General features: G+C 46.8%; 1 protein-coding gene across 2 annotated transcripts in view; it reads right to left on the bottom strand.

Annotated features, from left to right (window-relative positions):
• THSD4 (thrombospondin type 1 domain containing 4) overlaps nt 1-23,940 on the bottom strand; it is a 571,321-nt gene that overhangs the window by 465,393 nt on the left and 81,988 nt on the right. For both annotated transcript variants that reach the window (XM_019949134.3, XM_019949138.3), the window contains exon 4: nt 19,016-19,377. In XM_019949134.3, the coding sequence (XP_019804693.2) occupies nt 19,016-19,377 (362 nt within the window). The remainder of the gene's footprint in view (nt 1-19,015; nt 19,378-23,940) is intronic.

The following is a 23,940-nucleotide window of genomic DNA, read 5'->3' as shown; positions in this document are numbered from 1 at the left end:
TTAGGTCTTGAGAAAGAAATGGAAAAGGCCTGGGTTTGAAGTCAAGGACATGGATGTTTGTAAAGCATAGTGGTTAGACTTGGACTCTGAAACCAGGTTTCCTGAGTCTGAATCCCAGCTCTGCCACCTGGTAATTGTGAAATTTGGGTCAGTCACTAGGCTTTTTTTTTTTTTTTGGCTGTACGCGGGCCTCTCACTGCTGTGGCCTCTCCCGTTGCGGAGCACAGGCTCTGGATGCTCAGGCTCAGCGGCCATGGCTCACAGGCCCAGCCGCTCCGCGGCACATGGGATTCTCCCGGACCGGGACACGAACCAGCACCCCCTAGCATTAGCAGGCGGACTCCCAACCACTGCGCCACCAGGGAAGCCCCAGTCACTAGGCTTTTTGAAGCACTTAGGATGCAACATTTAAGGAGACACTCACTCTCAGGGTTGTGATGTCTCCTTAAATGTTGCATCTCAGGTCCAGTCCTGGCCCTGCATGCATTTATAAATAAAGATGATAATAGTGCCTTCCTTCCAGGTTGTTGTAAAACATAAACGACTTAAGAGCAAAGGACTTAAATAATGCCTTGCACAGAGCACACTTCATATACGTATTTGCTCTTTTTTTAAAAAGTTCAAGCTTGGCCATTTACTAGCTCCAGAAACTCTGGCAAAAAAATGTACCCTCAATTTTCTTACCTATTAAATGAGTTACACCCACTAGGATGGCTATAATAAAAGGAACAAATAATAACAAGTGTTGGGAGAGGATGCAGAGAAACTGGAACCCTCATGCATTCCTGGTGGGAACGTAAAATAGTGCAGTCACTTTGGAAAACTATCTGGAAGTTGCTCAAAAAGTTACATGCAGTATTTCCGTGTGACCCAGCAATTCCAATCCTAGGTGTATACCCAAGAGAAGTGGAAACATATGTCCAAGCAAAGACTTGTACATGAACGTTCATAACAGCTTTGTTCGTAATAGCCGCAAGATGGAAACCACCCAAATGCCTATCACCTGATGATTGGATAAACAAAACAGAGCATATCCATACACTGGATTACTACTCAGCCGTAAAAGAGATGAAGTACTGATATATATTACAATACTGATGAACCTCAACACTATTCTGAGTGAAAAGAGCCAGACACAAAAGGCTACGTATTGCATGATTCCATTTATATGAAATGTCCAGAAACAGCAAATTCATAGAGACAGAAAGCAGATTAGCGCTTACCAGGGGCTGGGGGGGGGGGGGAGGGGAGAACAGGCAGTGACTGCTAAAGGGTACGGGTTTCTTTTTGGGGTGATGGAAATGTTCTGTAATTAGATAGTGGTGATGGTTGCACAACCTTGCGAATATGCTAAAAACCACTGAATTATACACTCTAGATGGTGAATTTTATGGTACATTAATTATATCAATAAAGCTGTTATTTTTTTAAAATGGGAGCATGAATAATTCCCATCTTATCTACTTACAGTGATGTTGTAAAGGTCAAATTGAGGTTACCAACAGGAATGCATTTTTCAAATCTGAAAGCAGTTTGATCATTCATTTTCCATCATTTGTTTCAACAACCTTTAACAAACTTTTATTGATCTATGAGCATATCATGTGTGATAGTTTTTCCCGCTCATTCACATTCCCAAGCCTGACGACATTAGTAAGTGCAGAGCCTCCCTCCCCCACAATGACAAGAACAAGGCAGTAAGTGTTCTGACAGCAGGTTCCGGTCCCAGTTCTTCCAATGACCTACTATGGATGTCTGGGGAAATTGTTGTTTCTTGAGAAAATGGCTGCAAATAGCATTTTGGAAAGGGTAAGAAGCACATAAAACACTTTTCTTACAACAGGCTGGCTACCATCCAGGGGCTCATTACGTGTGATGCTGTGCAGCTTGGTGATGTTAATCCTGACCAGTCAGTGTGATGATTCCAGCAAAGACACCACATCTAGCCTCCCTCTTCCCAGCTCTATACACAAACCCTGCAGTGTGTCACCTACAAACTGACAACACCCACGTGTCTACTGCCTGCCCAGACCCCTCTTTTGAGCATCAATCCCATGGACCCAACTAACCTCTAGACTAGCACTGCTTCTCATCTGTGAGGTGCGTGCAAGTCACCTGGGGATCTTGTCAAACTACAGCTTCTGATTCAGGAGGTCGGGGGGTGGGGGTCTGATTCTGCATTTGTAACCATCTCCCAGAGGACACTGATGCTGTGGGTCCTCGGACTACACTTTAACTGCTCTACCTAGACATCCCCCCAGACATCTCAACACATTCAAGCCCAAATTCATCATCTTCACCCACGACACAAAAGGGTTCTCTTTCTAGTTCTTCCTATACTCTCCTTCTCAGTAGTCCTCAAGCTTGAACAAGCATCAGAATCACCTGCAAGTCTTATCTAAACAGACCATTGAACCCCACCTGCAAAGAGTCTGATTCAGGAGATTTGGGGTAGGGTCTGAGAATCTGCATTTCTTACAAGTTCCCAAGGGATGCTGTTGGTCTGTGGGCCACACTGCTCTGTTTCACTCCCAAGTACCACACCATACCCTGAAGCCGGCTGGCTCTTCTGTTCTCCTCACCCCTGTATATTAAGTTCAAACATCGTGGCTCAGTCACCCAGCCTGCACCACATGGCTCGTCACACCCTGGGTACTGCGTGGACCACCCACACTACACTTCTTGGAGTTTCCCAACAGAACAACCCAATTTATTTCTCCATATGCTCTGGCTATGCTGTTTCCTCCTCCAGGCTGCCTTCCCCACCACCATTTTCTACAACTATCTGTTCGCTCTTTAGGACTTAGCTGAAGCATTAATTCCCCCATGAAGCTTTTCCTGGTCCGAACCCCAGCTCAACCCTTCACTCCATTGCATCCATGTCCTTCCCTTTTGTCCTTCCACTGGACCCCATGTAATTGTCACAGCACAACAACCTTTTATTATGCCGATTTCTTTAGTCTGCCTTAGTTTACCAGACTGTAGGCTCCTTCAGAGCAGGGGGTATGTCTTACTTGTCTTATATCCTTAGAACCTAGTACAACGGCCCGCACAGAGTATGTGTTCAATAACTGTTGAAAAACTGAAATAACAAATGAAGGAATGGCTCAAGCCATGATTGCCAAAGGAAGGAAAATCTCCCCTTCCCCTTACTCTCTGTGTTTAATTTCCAATACATGAATTATCCCTCTATGTAGCAATAAAAGTCCCATCTATTGGGTGAGATCGTAACTGTTGTTCCACTGAATTTTTTTTAAATGTGGCTGTTTACGGATGTGGGGAGGATCTTAAGAAGCCAACGCAGAAATTCCCCAGTCGGAACTCTCCTTAAAGGTTTTGTCTGCTGTATACACAACGTCACAAAGAGAATACAGGTCACAAAACTTAATACTTAAATACGCAGACATTTCAACTGGACACAAAATACCCACTTATAAAGAAGCTGTAATCCCCAAAGACTGAAGGGACAGAAATAGTTAGGGGAGAGAATATTCTTCTGAAATGTCACTGTCAATAACTGAAAAGTCATACACTCCCAGAGGATTTTAGATCAACGAAGGCCATCACCAGCCTTGTGCCCAGCTTCTCTGGAGTCTGGATGTGCTTGGGCAACATAGCCTAGGTAAGGAATAGCACTGGTTCTGTGACATCCAATCCAGTATTTACAGTGATGACAAACACCCAGTGCGTATTCCCAGGTTGTCTACAGCATCCCCATCCATGAGGTACCCAAGTCAGGGTCAGGACCCTCATGCCCTTTTGACTTCTCTTTCCACCAGATTTGTTTTCGTAAACACAGCCCTTGGTCATTACCCTCTGTTTCAAAAAACACTCATGGCTCATCTCTGCCTAGAAAATAAAGTCCAAACATAGACGGTTTTAAGGCACGTTTGGTTTGATGCCACGTTAAGTCCTTCATCATCTGGTCTCAGTCTCTCTTCCCAAATTCAACTCCAGTCTTCATCCTCTCCCCCGTCTCCTGCCGCCAACCCTACACTTCCCAGGCATAAAGGATCACTCAACATTTCCCAAACACACTGAGCTCTTGTGCCTCTAAGGGCCGGCCTGGAATTCTACTCTACCTACCGACTTCTGAACTGGTACAGCCTTCCAGGCCCAAAATAAACATCAGCGCCTGTATGCTTCCTCCAAGTGGTCCCCACACAGTTAGTGCTCTCTGCAGTCTGCACACCCCTCTGCCAATGGCATTAACACTGTATCTTGGTAACGTTGGTAAGTAAAAGGTCTGGCTTCCCCACAAGTTTTCTAGTCTTTGGGGACAGGTCTTGTCAGTGTCTTATTCCTGTGTGTGTAATCCGTGAAATTAGCAGCGGGTCTGACCCAGAGGCACTCTGTGAATGTTGAAATAGCACCTGTTAGAGACCATAGCTTAATTGCTCAGCGTTTCTTACCAGTGGGTCAGTAAAGGTTACCTCTGTGGATCAATCAGTAGAGATATAAAGGCTCTAAGTTCCAATAAGCGAGAAGTCAAGGCATCCCCACACTTCTGGGTGGGAAGCAAAGGGAGCTGGTGAAATTAAAAATCAGTAGCCAGTGGCCACCTAGAGAGACCTTAATGCTCAAATTCGAGGGGAGGGAGAATGGAAGGGAACAGCAGCTGAAGAACAGAAACCTGCGTTCACCAGGGGGCCTCGTGATCCAAGGCGAGCTGGAGCGAAAGGAGTCTGCAGCTCAAAGCTGGAACGAGAGCCCTGTGTTCCGAACACTTGCCCTGTTCCATTGTGATCACCTGCCAAAGGGAGAGAGGATAGAATGTGCTAAGTTCAAAGAGGCTGTGAGCAAATGGTTTAGGTTGAGTGCATATGTCTTCTTAGAAGTTCAGAAGACTGAAAGTCCTGCCAGAGCTGTTCCAGGCAATAAATTCTCTGGTGTCTGCAGAAGATAAGAGGCAAAAATCTGACCACTTAGGGAAATAAAAATTAAGATGAGGAAAACAAAAGCTTTCTTGATTGTCTGTCGACCGGGTGGTACACACTGTCACACGCATTAGCTGGTTTAACCACATCTGCTCCCCGGAAAGTATTCAAGGTCTGGATCTCAAGACCAGCGTAACAATCAGCTGATAGGTTTGCTCTGAACCTCCAGGGAAGAAGGATCTCAAAGGCTTATACATGGTTGAGGGTGGGGGGGAGAGGCAGGAGGGAGAGAGGGAGGAAGGACACAGGGGCAAGTGACGAATGATTCAAGAGGCAAGCAATCTAGCGAAGAAAGCAGAAAGGAGAGACTCTGAGTTTAAAAGGCCCTCTTTGCACCAGGAAGCCAAGCCTCAACACCCTACCCTCAGTGACCCAACCCAACCGCTGGCCTCCCAGAAGGCAAGGACCATAGCGCTGTCCCCACACACACCCCCAAATATAAAACAGCCTTCAGAACAGACCCAGTTCTTCTGGGACAAGGATCCCAGGAGATGAATTAGACTTTGATGTAGACCTCGCCATCAGGCTGCCTCCCCTTGTCTAAAGGATGGTGTCTGAAAGCCAGCCGAGTATCCCTAAGAACAAGTCACCACAGTGCTCACCGGTGCCACTGCGCATCTGAGTGACCCTGGGTTTCCAGGGCTGATCTTCAGGTGCCTTGTGCGGTGTGGGCCCCAAGGGGTGGAATAAGGGCCATTGGGGGGGTGTTGATGAAATAATGAAGGTAAAGGGCCTAGCCTTTGTGGATGCTCCAGAATTGTGGTTACCATGACAGCTGCACTGTCCCCAAGGAGAGAGACACACAGCCTGCCACCTTGACACAGAAGGTCACTGCAGAGGCAGACAGCCAAACGGGGGCTGAGAGGTACGGCGCTGGCTTTGCACGAAAGAACAGTAAATGCATTCATTTCTCCAGCGTAACTGAGAGGAGACCCCTTGGGAATCAAACCTGTTGCTGGTGTGTGTTGTGATCTGAACCTGAGCGGCCCTGCATTACTCAGGGGCTTAGGGGAAACCAAATGAGACTGGAGTGGGGCAAGGTGCCTGGCCAGGCAGGTGCCAAGCAAACGTGAGCTCCTAACCCCTCTCCCCTGGGGACTCTCAAACAGTGCTCTCTGCCCCAGAGGCTGAGCCCCCAGCAGGTTGAAGCAAACTGAAGAACTATTTTCCATAAGTTCTGCTGAATTTATTAATGCAACAGTAATAATGATGATAATGCAACTTACATTTCTTGAGCATCTTTTATGTGAAAGGCCCATGGAGGAAGCAATGGTATTTCTCTCATATTCTGAATGTCTCCCCAATCTGAGCTTCTACACATACCACTTTCTGTGTACCCACTTGCCATATATCACTTCATTTTTTCTTTATTATAAATACGAAATATTTCAATTATAACGGTCGGGTGTGAAAAATGATGCATAACTTTCTTCTTTGTGTTAGAGGAAGTTTTTTAGGTACAAGTCTGTCACCCTCAGTTAATTGAAGGAAAAAGGGATTTGTCCTAGATGTTACTCCATCCCCCAAAATGGCACTGTGTACTTAAATAAATTCAGTATTCAGATCACAGTAATTTATTGAACACCTGCCAAATGTTTTATGCATGTTATCCATTTAACCCTGCGAACAGTAAAGTGGGTCATTATTCCTATTTTATACCTAAGGAAACCGAGTCTAAAAAATATTAAACAACCTTCCAAGCTAGAAAGTCTCTGTGAATGTATATAACTGGGATATTAACAAATGTTACTGAATGAATAAATGGTAAGCTCTTAAGGAGCTTAAACAGCTGCAGTGGGAGCACAGCTTATAAATAACAAATGCCACTCACGAAGGATTACAGGGAAGGACTGTTTGGAATGAGCATTTATTGGAAAATAGGGTGGGGGAAATTAGTTTCCCTCCAAATCCAGAAAGAAAACATTTTCAGCACTAGCCCATGTGTTCTAATCACCAAGGAAAAGGAAATCTTAGCTAACTGCTGCTGGATCCACAAGGCCCACGGAGGACTAAGTGCTTTTATAAGAAAAAGATTCATGAGGGAAAAAAGAAAATAATGCATGCCTGGAAGTCAGACTGCAAAGAGGAAAAGGAAGTTCCTGGGGCAAGGTCTGATCTTGACCTAGGCCTGACGTAGGGGGCATTTAGCCAAGAAATAAGTCTAGGGGACAGGAAGAGAGAAGAACACAGTGATTAAAAGCAGAGGCTTAGAGCCAAGCTCTGGTTCAAATCCCTGTTCTACAGCCTACTAGCTCTGGGCCCCAAGGCTCATCACTTCATCTAAGTGCAGCGTTCTTCTCGTATCAAAAAAAAAAAAAAAAAAAAGGATAATAGGGATTACTTTACGCGTGAAGAGTTCTTAGAGGTTTAGCTCAAAGCCTTCAACATGGTGCATTAGTTTCCTGTAGCTGCCGTACAGACTACCACCAACTTGGTGGCTTAAAACGGCAGAAATTTATTCTCTCATGGTTCTGAAGGCCAGAAGTTCAAAATCAGTATCAATGGACTGAAATGAAGTTGTTGTCAGGGCTGTGCTCCCTCAGGAGGCTCTAGGGGAGATTCTTATTTTCTTGCCTCTTCCAGCTTCTGGTGGCTGCCAGCATTCCTTGGCTTGTGGCCCCGTCACTCCAATTTTCAAGAACAGCAGCTTCAAATCTCTCTCTCTTCTGTCTTCATATCCCCTTCTCCTCTGTGTGTCTGGATGTCACATCCCTCTCTGCCTGTCTCTTATAATGACACTCATGGTTGCATTTAGGGCCTACACCTGTATAATGTAGGATAATCTCCCCATCTCAAGATCCTTCATTACATCTGCAAAGTCTTTTTTTTTTTTTTTTTTTTTGGGTAAGTTAGCATTTTCAGGCTCCAGGGAACAGGACTTGATACCTTTGGGTGGGTGGTGGGGGGTTTGTCACTCAGCCTGTTACACACAGTAAACCCTCAATAAACATCGGTTGTGGTTGCCCTTGTTACTCTTAACAGAGATGAGCTAAAAGAACGCTATGCCCAGGAAAGGGTCTATGGATGGATGAGAAAGTGAGGACTCAAAAAGCCCTTGAGGGGCTGTTAGTACTTTGCCATGAAAACCAACAGTGAGGCCACAGCTTTTGTACCCCAAACTCTTTCCCTGGTAAATTACCTGGAACCACATTATAGGCTCGGAGTAGCAAGAGTGGGGAGGCTGCGGTCAGGCGACACTGCACTCAGATCCACTCCGCCCCTTCCAGGAGCAGGACGCTGGGGATTTCTCTACCTCAGCTCAGTGATCTCAACTGCAACATGGGGCTGCTTAAGGCTCAAATACATATGCGACTGATGTGGCACACAGTAGGTGCTATAAAAATGGTTGCCTTCACTACGACTGGGGCACACATATTGTTGTCTGGTTTTTTCCAGAGCCCATCATCTCTCTTCTGGAACCCGGAGTTATGAGTGACTTGGAGGAGGTTCAATGCAGCATTCTTATGGCAAATGTGATCGTTGTTCTGATAACTAATGAAACACTTCTGACACTTAGTGAAATGCCACAAGAAAGGAACAAGGGCTCTTTGGAGCCTTGTCTGCAAGCAGAGTCGCTCAAGCTTAAACTCTGGCTCCAACCTTTCCTAACCTACAGGCAGAAGTGTACACACCAGTGAGCCCGGCTCTGCTGCAAACGTTGAGGTTTCAGATTTAGAAACCGAAGCATATTAAAACACCATTTATCTGGTTAGCATCAACAGGTAACTTCTTGTCAAACAATTCAGGGACTAAGTAGAAACCCTGCTTCAAAAGAAGGTAAAGAAACAAAACTTTCCTTGCAGGCAGAAAACAAACAACAACAAAAATATAGAGTATGCGTTTCAAACAGATGTCCCTGCTTTCTCTGCTAACTGCCAAGGATCACCAGGGAGGTTTTCCAAGGAGAAACACAGACAACGCCGAAGCTTTCCCTTCTCTTGCCATGTGGTTTCTTGCCTGTATGTAACAAGACTCGCTAGGTTTCGACGGAGGGTCAAGAAAATGGCATGTGGCCTTGTGAAGTTTAATTAACAGCAAAACTTGCTATCCAACATCATGAAGGGGCCCACTTGGCTCCAGGGCCCCTCAGGACAGAAATAACATATTGCTCCAGAGTTATTAATGATGAAATGCAAATGGCCTCCAAGAAAGTGGGCAGGAAAGGAGGAGCTAAGAAAACAAATGATTCTTACGCACAAGCCAGAGACAGCTCCCTGGGGAGGTGGGGAAGGATGGGACAGCCTGTGACCTAGGCCTGATCCTGTCTGTCCCGTTTCGAAATGAAAGGACCTTTCAAGCAAACACACACACATGCACACACATACATACACTACATGCATACACACACACATGCATGTACACGCATAGGCTAGAAATCACAGAAAAAGACTCAAGGCTCTAAAACCCAAAGGTGATCTGGTCAATGATAATAAAATAATCAAGCCATGTTGGTTTTGAACAGTGTCTTATATTTTAAAAGTACTTTTACAGCTGTTACCTCATCTGACCCTCTCAGCAGGCCTCTATGGAAGACAGAGGACAAATAATTATCCAGATTTTATAGATTAGATTGATTCCCAAAGGTCATCCAGCTAGCAAATCGTGGCCATGAGACAGGAAGTGGGGTCTAATGACTCCCAGCCCAGGGCTTTTCCAAGGCAAGAACTACCAGTGCTTCCAACAGAAAAGGGCCAAAGCCCAGGGGGAGACCAAGAAGAGGACGTCAGACATATGGACAGCACTTTTAAGAAAAACTCATGTGATGGGGCAGAAGTCTGAACAGAGGGTGACGATGTGGATGCATCTAGAGAGAAGAAAAGCCGTCGCATTCCAGAGCGTGTTGGAAAACAGGTCCGAGAGCTGTGTCTCCCAGCCACCGTCTTTCCATCACTCGGGATGGCAGAAGGGTGGTGGGAGCATTTAAAAGAGCAATCGGACCTCAATAACACATCAATATCAGGCAAGAGACCTTAATGAATGGATAAAATCCCTTTGTTTTACAAACATGTAAACTAAGGCTCAGAGAAATGAGGTGACTTCCCCAAGATCAAAGTGTTCGTGAGAGCTGGGGACTGGACCCTGGACTCTGGACTGGAATACAGAGTTCTTTATCCTACGCCAGCTGCCTTGGGCGTCTATTATCTTTAACTTCATTATCACTGTCCTTGATTAACACCGCATGTCCAAAGCAGAGCACAGAAGAGCGCAATGGGGGAATGTGTGGTTTTTCCTCTCCTTTTTACTGGGAAACGGCACTGCTGAATTTCCCATAGACGATTACCAGACATGATGCGGGGAAATGGCTGGTGGTCCTGCTAGCACAGAAACTGTCCTATTACTAGGGTATTTTTAAGACCCCCCAAAACGCAAGTACACTATGGTAGTCTGGATAATGCTCCCCCATCCCCAACCCCAAGATGCCCACATCCTAATCCCCAGAACCCCGGGAATGTTACCTTCAGTGGCAAAGGGATTTTGCAGATGTGATTAAGGATTTTGAAATGAGAAAATTATCCTGGATTATCTGAGTGGGTGCCATGTAATCACAAGGGTCCTTATAAGGAGGAGATCGGGTGGATAAGAGTTAGAGAAGGTGAGATGACAGAGGCACGAGGGTGGAGTGATGGGAGGAAAAGCCCTCGGGCCAAGGAAGGCAGGCCGACTCCACTAGCTGGAAAAGGGAAGGAAACATATCCTCCCCTGAAGTCCCAAGAAGGAACACAGCCCTACCAACACCGTGATTTCAGACTTCCAGACTGTAAGAGAATAAATTTGGGCTGCTTTAAGCCACCAACTTTGTGGTCAGTGTTACAGCATCAATAGGAAACTAAAAGACCTACTGCAAAACTAGAGGATCAAGCCCCAGCTCCCCGGCAGTAAACCCCAGCTTCACGCGCTTTACGGAGACGGGGCTGGGGGAGGAGGGTAGCAGAGCCAAATGCTTGTAAAATCACAAGGGCATTAAGAAGAGATTTAGACCAACTGTACAATGGAGACATCATCTTGCTTTAAGATGAAAATGTGCTGGTTATCCACGTTTACGGGGACTGCCTCTCTCGAAGAAATTCTATTTCAATCCCCTTAGGACTGCTTACTAATCCCTCCTTGGAAAGGAGCCTGTGGACTTTCCTGGTCTCGCTTGCACACGCCTTCCTATACAGCCTGTGCTCCAGCCCCATCAGACCATTTAGAACTTCCAGAACATGATAGGCTCACCATGTCTCCAGGGGTCAGCCTTCGCAGTTTGTTTTTTTGGGGGAATGCCCTCCTCTCTGCTAAAATCCTTCAGAGCTCAGCTCAGTCATCACTGCTTCTGTGAAGCCTTCTCTGGCTCCCTGGTCCTCCTTCTTCCCCTCCCTTCCTTCCTCACACCCTGAGCATCTCTCTTAAGAGAGCACTTGGTCTTTTAAGTGTCTGTTTGCTTGTCTTCCTCTCCCACCCCACCAGCATGCACTCCTTGAGGACAAGGAGACTTTCTTGTTCCTCTTGTGTCACCGAACCACTGCCATCTCCCATCCATATCAAGTACTCCCCACCTCTTTCCCCCCTGAGTAATGCGAACTCACCCTGCAAGGAAGGACTTCCACCAACCGAGTCATCTTAATTCTCCAAGAATTAGCTCCACCTCTGTGTTCCCACAGCCCTCTGCTCACCCCACAGGTAGAATACTCACTACACTGCATTCTGGTGTTTATCCCTGAGCTGTTCCCTTATTAGGCGTGGAGGTCCTTGAAAACCACACCTCCTTCACCTGTCTATCCCGTCTGTGTGTAGCACAGGGCCTGGGTCACAGCAAATACACAAGGAACGTTGACTGAATTAAAATGAAAACTAAACACAACAAGGTAATGCCCAGTTCATCTCTATGAATTAAGCCCTGTGATCCGAGGCAGCCTTTAAAAGCAAATACCTTCATGTGAAAGTTTTGCATGGCCAGATGTTGACTGTGGCTAGTTGGTATTTCTCCTGGGATCCCACACAGACTTTGGAGTTCATGGTGGAGATGGTTTCAATGTTACTATATCTATATCTATATCTATATCATCTATATCTATATCTATGTCCATGTTACATATGGGGTAAATATTGGAGAAAATTTTTGTTTTTCATCTCAAACAGAGAAGTATTAGTTCATCAAACTTAGCTTAATTCGTCAGTGTTACCTTTAACTTTGAAAACGGCCCTCTAGAAGGGCAAGTCTGAGATGAACATGGTAAGTACAGATGGGTTTAAACCCTGATTCTCTTGCCTGCCTTCTGTGTGACCCTGAACTTGACATTTTCTCTTCGACCCTCGAGTTTGTCTACCACGAATGGAACAATATAAGTCTGCCACACAAAACTGGGATGAAGATATGATAAAACGCCACATATAAAACGCCTGCCGGGGCTTCCCTGGTGGCACAGTGGTTGAGAATCTGCCTGCTAATGCAGGGGACACGGGTTCGAGCCCTGGTCTGGGAGGATCCCACATGCCGCGGAGCAACTAGGCCCGTGAGCCACAACTACTGAGCCTGCGCGTCTGGAGCAAGAGAGGCCGCGATAGTGAGAGGCCCGCGCACCGCGATGAAGAGTGGCCCCCGCTTGCTGCAACTGGAGAAAGCCCTCGCACAGAAACGAAGACCCAACACAGCAAAAATTAATTAATTAATTAATTAACTCCTACCCCCAACATCTTCTTTAAAAAAAAAAAAAACAAAACGCCTGCCAATGGGCCTGGCACGTGGAAGGCATTCTGACACCTTTACTGAGGGCTTATGAGTAGCCCCTGCACTATGCTAAACACTTCGTATGAATTATCCAATTCACAGCGACCCAACGAAGCAGGTGTGTTATTATCCTCATCAGGGAAAAGTTAAGCGGTGTCCGCAGGACACACAGCAAGCAAGGGGCAGAACTGGGCAGAGAACCCAGACCCGTCAACACCAGGGCTGAGCTCTTCACCGTCATGCAACGTGCAGCCTCTCGGGATGGGTTAGCTCCCGTTGCCCCCTGTCATCAGAAGGTCTGCTTAAAAGACTGACAACAAATAAAGACCAATATTTCAAAGAAAAAAAATAAATAACTGAGAACTGGCCACAAACTGCTGCTGAGAGCAGTCTGCACAGCCTGGGCAACAGAATGGCTGATCCAGCCAGACTACCTCCCAAAGGAAACTTCACTCTACTTGCTCCGAGGCTCTGGGAAGCCCACTCTTTACAACCTCTTTCTCACACCTGAGGGATATGACACACTCCACCCAATGGAAACAATGACCATGATTTTCACAGCTGTGAATTTCCAGCCCCCAGCTCCTACAATGGTCTCCAGTAGATGACAGTTTTCGACTTGGCAATGCCAACTGCGGGAGGGCGTTCTCTATCTTGAACATCTCTGAATTAAAGCCATCAAGCATCCCATTCCCCAGATTCCCCAGCTGGTTCACACGCATAATGATCAGGAAAACTGGGTCACGAGGAAGCCCACGGGGAGGAATGTCTGCCTGTTAGCGGGCTCTTTGGCAACGAAAGCTATGACAAAGGTACCTGAAGTGGTCCTCAAATAGTAGTGGACGCTGCTCTCATTTCCTGTCTTTGTGGAACTGAATGAAACTGGCCAGCAGGTATTTACAACAGGTTCTGTAAGCTTAGGTACTTGAACTCCGGGCAGCAGGACCTCTCTTTGGGTGCCGCTGTCACTAGACATTTCAGGAACGGGAAATCTGTTTGGTTTTGCTGTTACGAGAGGGAAGGTCCTATCATAGCAGGGGCTCCTTGGGCCTCCCTCCAGTCTGCGGATATCCTTTTCCAGAAATCGAGGGGGAAGCCTCTCCTACTGAGGACTGGCTTCAATTTCACAGGTCTGAGTTGCTGCACTGCTTCCCGACTCACCTAAATGCCTCCCCCGCCCACCCCTCTCCCTTTAGCCATCCCAGGGACACAGCCCTGGACATGGAGAGAGGTAGGACTTGGTGCAATGCTTCTGGAATCTGCTGGCCAAGACCTGCAGGCTGCAGTCCCCCAGGCCTGAGCCTCCCCAGGCTGCCACTGCTCTGACGAAATCCCAGGGAAGGCCACCTTTGTGGAGGCCTTTTCCGAGCAGGCTACATCAGGAAAGGGCACAGGGAAGGGTGCCCAGGCCCTGGGATCCTGGCTGCACCCAGACTGTGCTGCCCAGAGTCCTGCCCTCCTGGACTAGTCCTCAGTTCCCGACTCCCTGTCTTCCTCTGTGGTCTTAGTTCTCCACCTGATCCTCCCTGCAGAATAAGAGTTCTAACTGGAACTCTCCAACACGCTACCGCTCAGCCTCTAAATTCATAATGGCATTAAAGCTACAATTTATTGAGCACCTACTATGGACCAGACAATATATTATTTCATTTAATTACTCAACAATCCCATATGATAGATAGTATTATTATCCTTATTTGAAAGATGAAGCCCCTGAGGTTCAGAGAGGTTAAATAACTTTAGGATCCTTGGGAGAGCTTCAATCAGTACTGACATGATTTCTAAGGTTTTTTAGAGGGTGAATGTGCGTGTTTTAATGAGACAAAAGTGTGATGTGGGAGCAAGTGGACTCAAGAAGTTTCCAGATCTATTCCAGCCAAGTAAATTCTATTTATTCATCAAGGTGAGGTTCAAATCCTACCTGTTCTGTGCAGTATTCCCTGACTGTTCCGTCCCACAAAGATTTCCCATCTTCCTGAACTCTGGCCACATGTCTACTGTTTTCTGGCCCTTGTAGTGTTTTGTGAGTTTGCCACTTATCCACTACCTCATTGTCAAGGACAAGGACCACGGCTTCCAATTTTTTTTGAACTGCCCTGGTACCCAGGACTAGATGCAAAGATTTCCCTGGGTAAGAGAGCTGAACAACGCAAGGAAGAGATGCAGTTCATTGTAAACCTTGACTACCAAATCTCATCCACTTTTCAAGACATGTCTCAAGCTATCCAACCTCCGAGCAGCTTTTCCGGACCACACCTGCTGGAAGTGAGCAGCCTCACTTTCAAAATACCCTTTTCAAAAATACTCATTTCAGAGAAAAGAACTTTAGTGCTGGACTCTGACAGACCTACTTCAAACTCTGGTTCTGTTGCTTCTGAAGTGGGTGATCTTGAGTGAGTCACTTCATTCCTCCGAGTCTGCTTCCTCACCTGTAAAATGTGAATAACCGCATCGGCCTCATAGGGCTGTGTGAACTGTAAACGTTACAGTGCATTTGACATAGTGCCTGTACATGAGACGGATCCAAAACGGTAGCCATTATCATTACGATTACTATTTCAGCCCCCTGCCTTATCCGGAAGGCATTTACACACATGCCTTTTCCAACCTTCTAGAGCAGTGGTTCTCAAACTCTGGAGCGTATCAGAATCATTTAAAATAAAGCTACCCAGGTCACAGTACAAATCTACTGAACAGAATCCCCATCAGGCAGGGGAGATAGTGGAGACTGGGCAACTCTACTTTTAACAAGCTTCCCCACCCCACTGCAAGTGACTCTGATACATTCTCGCCAAAGCTGGAAAATTCTGCTGGACAAGACTGATTCCCAAATTACTTTCCACAGAACCTTGAGGTTCCAAAGAGGTACTTCCAGATCAATGGCTCCCAACCTTGGCTGGATTGGAATTATACAGATCTTCAAACACAACCCTTAGAGATCCAGATGTTCACTTGGGATGTGACCAGGGTGTCAAGACTTCTAAAAGATGGACAAAGGATTCTGATGGTCAACCAAGGTTGAAAACCATTGCTGCATTTGGATCTAGACCCTGGGTTGCCATAGCAATGCCTCTGAGGCTTCCACCAGAGCAGCTCAGCTTTTGTCTGTGTGACAGACTGAGCCTCTACCTAAGGCTGATTTTGCAGAAAGGATTCTTACGCTTCAAAAAATAGTTAAGTTTGCAAACAGCTGCTCTAGCCTGTCAGTAAGAGAGAGCCTGGAGGATCCCTCACCTGGTTTTTATACCTTTTTGTCTGTCCAGGGCCTTACAACATAGTAGATGCTTAATAAATATTTGTTAGAAGGTTGAATTATTTTGTTTTATTTGTTATCTGGCTCCAATTAGGTTTTCAGTTGCCTAGTATCACAACCTAACAGTTTCTTAAACATCTAAGTTCCCGAGAGCCTTCGCCTCAAATCTCAAACCTGAAACAGAGAGTGGGGCAGACAGCCATCCAGAGAACACACTGACATGTCTTCTGGGGTCACATATACTATGCAAGTTCCTAATGACTAATAAATATAAGCAAATGTGATTTTCCTCAGCCAGGAAGAGCTCGACATTTGTCAGCAGTGCAGGTCTTCCAGGCTAATATTTGGAGTGTTTCATCTAAAACTGTCAAATTACAAGAGCATGATAGAAACTTGTAGGAACTTCATAGTAAACAGTAACTGGCCCCTTGTCAATAAGTTAGAAGAAAAAAAAATTCCTGCTGCCAAAACACATGGGCTGGAATGTCTGCAGCCCAGGCCTGCAGCCAACTTGAGCCTGTTCCCTAGGCAGCTCTCCTAGGTTGGTTCTCAACCACAGAGGCTGGAAGAGAAGTCCCTAGTACTCCAGGGATCTGGGAATCAACAGCACCTTCAAATCTCAGCTTTCCCATGGCTCTAGGAATCTGAGCAGTCATTTAACCTATTAGGGCCTTAGAGCCTCACGTGTAACAATACTTCATTAGGTCCTTAGAGCCAGGACTGCCTGGGTTCCAATCCTAACTCTTCGCAGACTAGCTGTGTGGCCTTGGGCAAGTTACTCCCCTTCTCTGGGCCTCTGTTTCCTCACCTCTAAAATGCGGATGATATTAGCATCTGTCTCATAGGGTTGTCAGTGCAAAGGGACAAGAACAGTGCCTGGTACAGAATAGGCATTCAATAAACTTTAGCTGTTATAAATCTGCAATTCTGAAACCAAAAGTTTTGAAAACCAAGTTTTTGTCTTTCTTTTTCTTAATATTTATTTTTTAAATTTATTTATTTTCCTTATCTTTTTGGCTGTGTCGGGTCTTAGTTGTGGCACACGGGATCTTTGTTGAGGCATGCAGGATCTTTCCTTACAGCATGCGGTCTCTTCGTTGCGGACTCGGGCTTCTCTCTAGTTGCAGCGTGCAGGTTTTCTCTCTCTCTAGCTGTGGCGCACTGGCTCCAGGGTGTGTGGGCTCTATAGTTTGCAACACACGGGCTCTCTAGTTGAGGCGCAGGAGCTCAATAGTTGCGGCGTGTGGGCTTAGATGCCCGCAGCATGTGGGATCTTAGAGCCCCAACCAGGGATCAAACCCGCGTCCCCTGCATTAGAAGGCGAATTCTTTACCACTGGACCACCTGGGAAGTCCCTCGTCTTTCCTTTTCTTCTTACATTTTTCTCAGTTTGGTGGCAAAACTAATTGGGCAGCAAACCTCACCTTAACAGACATAAAGCTTTTTATGGTCTTTTATTTTATCCTAGCTGATGTGAACATTCGTATGTTTCACTGCAGCAGTAATAAGGTGTTTGATGATGGGACGCTGCCCCACGCCACGGAACGAATGTCATTAACACGTGAAACATGCCCTAACATTACCTTTCTAAACTCTGAAAAGTTCTGAATTCTAAAATGCACTGGCCATAAGCATTTCAGATAAGGGACTGGGGAGCTATGTTATTATGGGGTTGTGGTCAGGATGAAGAGAGAAAACACATGTCAAACCCTTGGCTTTAGAAGTAGCAGCCCCTCAGTCCCAGAGCGACGTTGGAGGGTCCTCAGGTCTATACGCAGGAAGAGAGAAAGAAGGAATCATCCTCTCCCAGCTGGTCTCTCTTTTATTCTAACCCACTGACATGACATACCAGTCCTCAGAACTCTCCCTTCTATCAACTCAGATTTGACTTATCATTCAGAATTCGGCCAAAGCACCTTCTCTGTGAAATGATCCTCTCTCTCCAAACTCCCAATGACCAGGTCAAGAGAGTGTGTGTGGCTGGCAAGGGTGGATGGGTTGCACCTCCTCTCCACCTCCAGGTGGCTGGCAGCTGAGAAGGATTCAGGCAGCTTTAGCCACAGTGGGGAAGGGTGGCCATCGGTGCTAATGTCTGAACTGCAAGGCCGCCCACCTGATATGTTCGTGCCCTGCTTGGGATGGGCATTAACTGGGCTTAGCCACTAAATTATGTATTTCTTAAGCACAGCGAGCATAGCTTACACTTTTTGTTCTTCCTGTAAATGTTTGTTGTTATTGTTACTGCTTTCATATGAATATTCTCTCAGAATCTATCATGGACTTCGGGCGCCCAACAGATACTGCTGAATGGATGCTGAATAATCTGTCAATGTTGGTTGATTAATTCACTGACAAGCTCTTCCCAGCCTCTATATTCCTACCTTTCCATGGGCACTGTCTACTTTGGCATATTTATGCTAGCCTAGCCACCCGAGGCTTTTGAGAGCTATACAACTATTCTGATGCCAGTATGCCGTTTCTGAGGTTCATATTTTATTAAGACTACAAAATATGTCCAGGTCTTTAATTAGACATATCCTCTAAGTTGTGTGTTCACTCAAAATACTTTGGAGAAACTTTGTATAAAAGTTCATAGAATCCTGAAACCTACAGCCTGGGAGCAAGTTAGACTCCAGACACTTAACTTGTTCAAGGATTCCAAACTCATGTCAGCTCTTGGGTTAAGAGGCCCCTTGTTTTGTGTCCTCAGCTCAAATCCACACGTCCTGCGGCCAGGAATCTCCCTTTCCCCCAACACTAGCAGAGCACTAGGACAGACGTCTCCCGGCTCCAGGTAGCTCTTTCTTTCAACCCTCCGCAGGGCCTCCCTAAGGTTGAGCCTAAGGGCATTCTGAAATTCAGCTTCACTTAGAAGGCAATTCAGAATCACAGAGGGGGTGGGAGTGGCCTCAACGCTTTAAAAGGCTGCAAAATAAATCAAAGGATGGAAGGAGATCTGTGGAGCCAAGAATTCCTCCCCCTCTGGCAGAAGCAAGGCATTAACCGCGCAATCTAGGATGAAGAGAAGCGCGCGCGGCACATCCGGGCTGGGACAGGGACAGGGACAGGGACAGGGATGGTGGCGGGCGGGCGCGCGGGGACCGGGAGGGCCTGTACCTTCTCTCCGCCGTAGGTTCGCGGCCCCGGGCCTGCGGGTGCCGGCTACCTCGCTGCGCCGGACCCTGGCGGCTGGAGTTGAGGCTGGCGGGGGCGCGTGTCTCCTCGCGGCTCCTGTGAAGCGGCACCGACGTACGCACGGCTGACACCACGTGGCCTGCGAAGGCGCGCGCGGGGGCTCCGGGCGGCGGTCCGCCGCGTGCGCGGTACGAGCCGGGCAGGCAGGGTCGCGTCTGCTCCATCACGCCGCCGCTGCAGCTGCGCGAGCAGGCGGACCAGGGGCCCCACGCGCCCCACACGCCCGGGGCGCCGCCGCCGCCGTCCTCGGGAGCGCCCTCGGCCACCGCCATCCGCTGCGGGACCTGTGGAGACAGAGGCCGGTTAGGGGTCCGCAACATCCGCTCCTGCTTCACTCTCAGAGGCTCTGGATAACCCGAAAGGCTTATCCGTTAGGCACAAGTTGGCACAGGGCCTGTGTTAAAATCTGAGAAACAAAATAGAATCCAGCCTGGGTTATACTCGTTTTCATACAGACGCAGATGCAGTCGTAAAATAGAATGAATGAGTATATATAGCATATGTGTATACATATAGATACACATATATACATATGTGTGTGTGTGTGTGTGTGTATATATATATATATACACATACATATATTTTAATAAAGGAAGAGACACACAAAGGCCGGAGTGCATAGGGCTCAGCAAAATTTGTATGTGGTCCTGGCTTTGGGGGCCATGGCCTTGGAGAGCTCAGTGTGGTACCCTCACCTCCTAACTGAGGCTTACCCTTCTGGTCCTTCGGGTCCAGGCTAGAAGGACAGGGCTTCCCTTAAGCTGCTGAGGAGGCCACGTCCCAGTGTCTCCATGCAGTAAAGGCAACACAACTCCAGGGTTTCCCTGCTCTAGAACCAGATGCCTTAAGTCACACCCCTGCCACCTCTTCTATCAGTGTGACTGGGAGGTTTCTGAAGCGCTCTGTGTTCTAAAGAGGGATGGTACGTACCTACTTCACAGGGCTGTAAAGAGATTTAAGTCAGGATGTCCACGTGCAAAGCAGAGAGCTGGCACTAAACACATACTTGTTAAATTCATAATGATAACCTTTCCTGCTTCCAAGATGAATCAGGAGATTAACAACATCAGAAAGTTTTAAAGCTCTATCCCGAGGGTGACTCTACACCCCCATTCACTTAACTGGTCATTTCACAGAGATCTACCATGCCAAGCAGGTTGCTAAGCGTGGGTACACTGTGTTCCTTCATGATGCAGACAGGCTCTGAGCACCAGGTATATACCAGTGTTGAGCTAGGTCCTGAGGACAAGGAGAAAAGCACCCCAGGTTGCACGAATGTCCTGGCCCAGTAGCAAAGAGCTTTATGTAGCTAGGACAAGCCTAGGGAGGCTCCCCGGGGGGGACTGGCTGCCTGTCTGGGTGGGGTGGGGCTTGAGAAGTCCTCAGAGGAAGAATCATGGTAAAAGAGCTGTAATTATTCAGGCACCCACTTGGTACCAGATAACACGTGTAATTTCTAGTCCTCACAGCAGCCCTGGTTACAACCATTCTCACCTTTCAGAGATGAGGTTTCCCACCTGAGGTTCACAGACCTGTTAACTACCCTAGTCATGTGGCTGCAGGAGAGTTTGGACTCGAGTCTCCCCAGCCTCCAATACCTGCAGCTCCAGCACTGCGTGCTCTCCCCCCAGCAGACAGCTGCTCTAGCGCTTCTGGATCCTTCCCCTGGAATGTCCTTCCTACCCTTGGGACACCGAGTAACACTATGACTTTCCTTAAAAAATGTGGGTTTTTCCAAATATCGTATATTAACGCATATATGTGGAATCTAGAAAAATGGTACAGATGAACCGGTTTGCAAGGCAGAAACAGAGACAGAGATGTAGAGAACAAAGGTATGGACACCAAGGGGGGAAAGTGGCAGGGGGGGGTGGTGGTGGTGATGGGACAAATTGGGAGATTGTGATTGACATATATACACCAATATGTATAAAATAGATAACTAATAAGAACCTGCTGTATAAAAAATAAAATAAAATACAAAAAAAAAATGTGGGTTTTTCAGTGAACCTCAGGCTTCCATCTGACATGCATAATTGCCTCCAGATTACCTTGGCTTTTTTTTTTTTTTTTTTTTTTAGATATCGGGATTCATCAGCATCGTTTGGTCCAAGAGCTTGAAGACCTTTCACAGTTACACTCCTCTGTCCCCACGATACCCCTGAGAGGTGAGAAGGTACAGGGATTGCCTTCCCCTTTGCGTGGAACAAACCCAGTAAGGCTGAACTCCTTCACAGCACATGGGAATGAGACATGGAGCTAAGATTACTTCAGAGGGTGGTGTGGATGAGGAAATCCCCCCAAGAGCCTGAGGTGAGAGCTCAGAAAGAGTAAGCCACCACTGGAACAGTACTATAGTCACTAAAAGCCCTGCAAGGCTCAGCTCCAGGGTAGAGTCCTTGCCCCCAGGTACTCAGTTACCTTGAAGCCATGGGACTTGTTTAATTGGGGCCACCTTCCTTCAATACATTCCAGGGCACAGAGGGGTCTCTGCATGACCTTGATAGCTTAAGCTGGGTTCCTGAAGGTTCAGGGAGTGACTACTGGAAGGATGAGTGAGAGAGCTGAGGAGTCCAGGAAGCAAACAAGCATCTCATCAGAGGTTTAAGCCCAGAGCTGGATGTCAGCCCGCCAGTCTATGGGCGCCAGTCTATGGGCGGCGAGAGGTCAGGGGTCATGTGAGTGGAGCCAGTGGGAGATGCAGTGGAGCGAGGGCAGGACAGAAGGTTCCGCGACAGGAGGGCTGCAGTTTCCTGACCACCAGTATGTGAGCAGCAGGCAGGACGATGGGCGCACAAATAGCAAATACACTCCACTCATCACTACTAAATTGGGAAGCCAGGAGAGAAGGGTTATAAATATAAAACAAAACACAGCAAACAAAAACCAAGCTTTTGTTCTTTTTTCTCCTCCCTGACATACCCTGATTAATATCAAACCGATGGTGGATTCGCTGGGTGATTGTAAAAAAAATCAGGCCATAGTCTTGATATATAAAGTAATCCCTAGAGTATGTGTGGTGGGCTGAATGGTGGCCTTCCCCAAAAGGTATATGTCCACACCCTAACCCCCAGAACTTGTAAATGTGGCCTTATTTGGAAAAAGAGTCAATGTCGATGTAATTAGGTTAAGCGTCTTGAGATGAGATCATCTTCCTGGGTGGCCCTTAAATCCAATGACAAGTTGTCCTTAGAAGACACAGAGGAGAAGGCCATGTGACCAGAGAGGCAGAGACGGGGGTGCTCCAGCCACAGGCCGGGAGCCACAGCAAGCTGAAAGAAGCAAGGAGGATTCTCCCCTAGTTACTGGAAGGAGCATAGCCCTCGCAACACCGTGATTTTGAACTTCAGGGCTTCAGAATTGTGAGGGAATAAATTTCTGTTACTTTAAGCCACCAAGTTTGTGGTTATTTGCTACGACAGCCCTAGGAAACTAATACAATCTGTTGGTACTTCCAGGACAAGGAAGAAAAGCAGACAGCCATTTGTTGGGCTCCTTCTCTGTGCCGGGTACTGTGCAAACAGCTCACATGCGTGGGGACGGGCTCTATGACATAGGCACCACGAGCTCCAGGTCACACTTTACAGGGCCCCTGAGCCATCCTGGGAGGTTGGTTAGTTTTGTCCCTTTTACAGGAAGAAACTGGAGCCCTGAGAAGCTGTATAACTTGCCCATGTCTCAGTCTAGTGAGGGGCACCGACAGGACTAAAATTGAGGTCTCCTAACACCTACTCTAGCATTTTTTTTTTTCATGCAGCATGTTGCCTCCCTGCCTATGTTGTTGATGGAAAACAGAAGAGTAAAATGAGTAGTAATAAATCCACTTTGATAGTCTAGTAGGAGAATACTCAGGATAAACAAACAAAGGCAGAAGTATGTTTCTGGCACATTTGGGGACTTCAGTTACCCACCACTTCCTGATTGCTCATGAACATAGATAACTAGGGCACTGTCTATAATATCTGGCTCAGACATGCAGCTAGCCTAAAAATCCACTTCCTAGAACTAATCCCACCCTTAATTTAGTTTCCTATTGCCAAACTGGGCAGGCTCCCTAGGGAAGGAAAACATGAAACCACATTCCATCCTATTCTATTCATAAGAATTCTCTAATTTATAAAGTTGAATTATGGTGAGTGACTTGAAATTCCATCTCAGTCCCCATGGTGGGAATCCAACCCCATGCTTCAGAATTGTATTTTTATAGTACATAGCCAGGGGAAAAAAAGAGAAACAGAAAGGAAGGAAGGAGGGAAATGCAGAGAAAGAAAGGAAGAAATATCAAAGAAAAATGAAGGGAGGAGAGCTTTGTGTGTCAGCCTCCCAGTTCCATCAACCTCCCATCCGCCCTCTACGCCTTCCCAGTCCTCCTAGTGACCCTCCTCCCTCCCTCTTTTCTGATGGTCATGGAGTTTTCTGTGAGGCAGGATGGGAAAAATTCCAAGTGTTCTGAGACATAATATTCCTAAAATTAGGACTAACTCACAGGACCTCAGTTAGTCAGTGACAAACAGCAAAACCAAAGAATAAATCATGCTGAGAGACAAAAACCAACAAATAATAGAAACTCAAAGCCATGTCAACTGCCAGCCTGTTGTCCCTTCCCCAAGACACTCACGACATGTAAAGACTGAAGCAGAAAACACAAAGCACTTCTCAAATGACCCCCAAACTGCTGATTTCTTTCATTTATAAAGAGTCCTAACAAATCAGCAAGAAAAAGACAAACAACCCAATGGAAGTAGGTTCAAAGGGAACCTACTCTGAATGGGGAGTTTACAGTTGTTATGGACTGAATGTCTGTGTCCCCTCAAGGTTCACGTCTTGAAGCCCTAACCCCAACGTGA

This window comes from Tursiops truncatus, chromosome 2 (assembly GCF_011762595.2).
Source record: "Tursiops truncatus isolate mTurTru1 chromosome 2, mTurTru1.mat.Y, whole genome shotgun sequence".
NCBI lineage: Eukaryota > Metazoa > Chordata > Mammalia > Artiodactyla > Delphinidae > Tursiops > Tursiops truncatus.
This window is presented reverse-complemented; position numbering and strand designations above follow the sequence as displayed.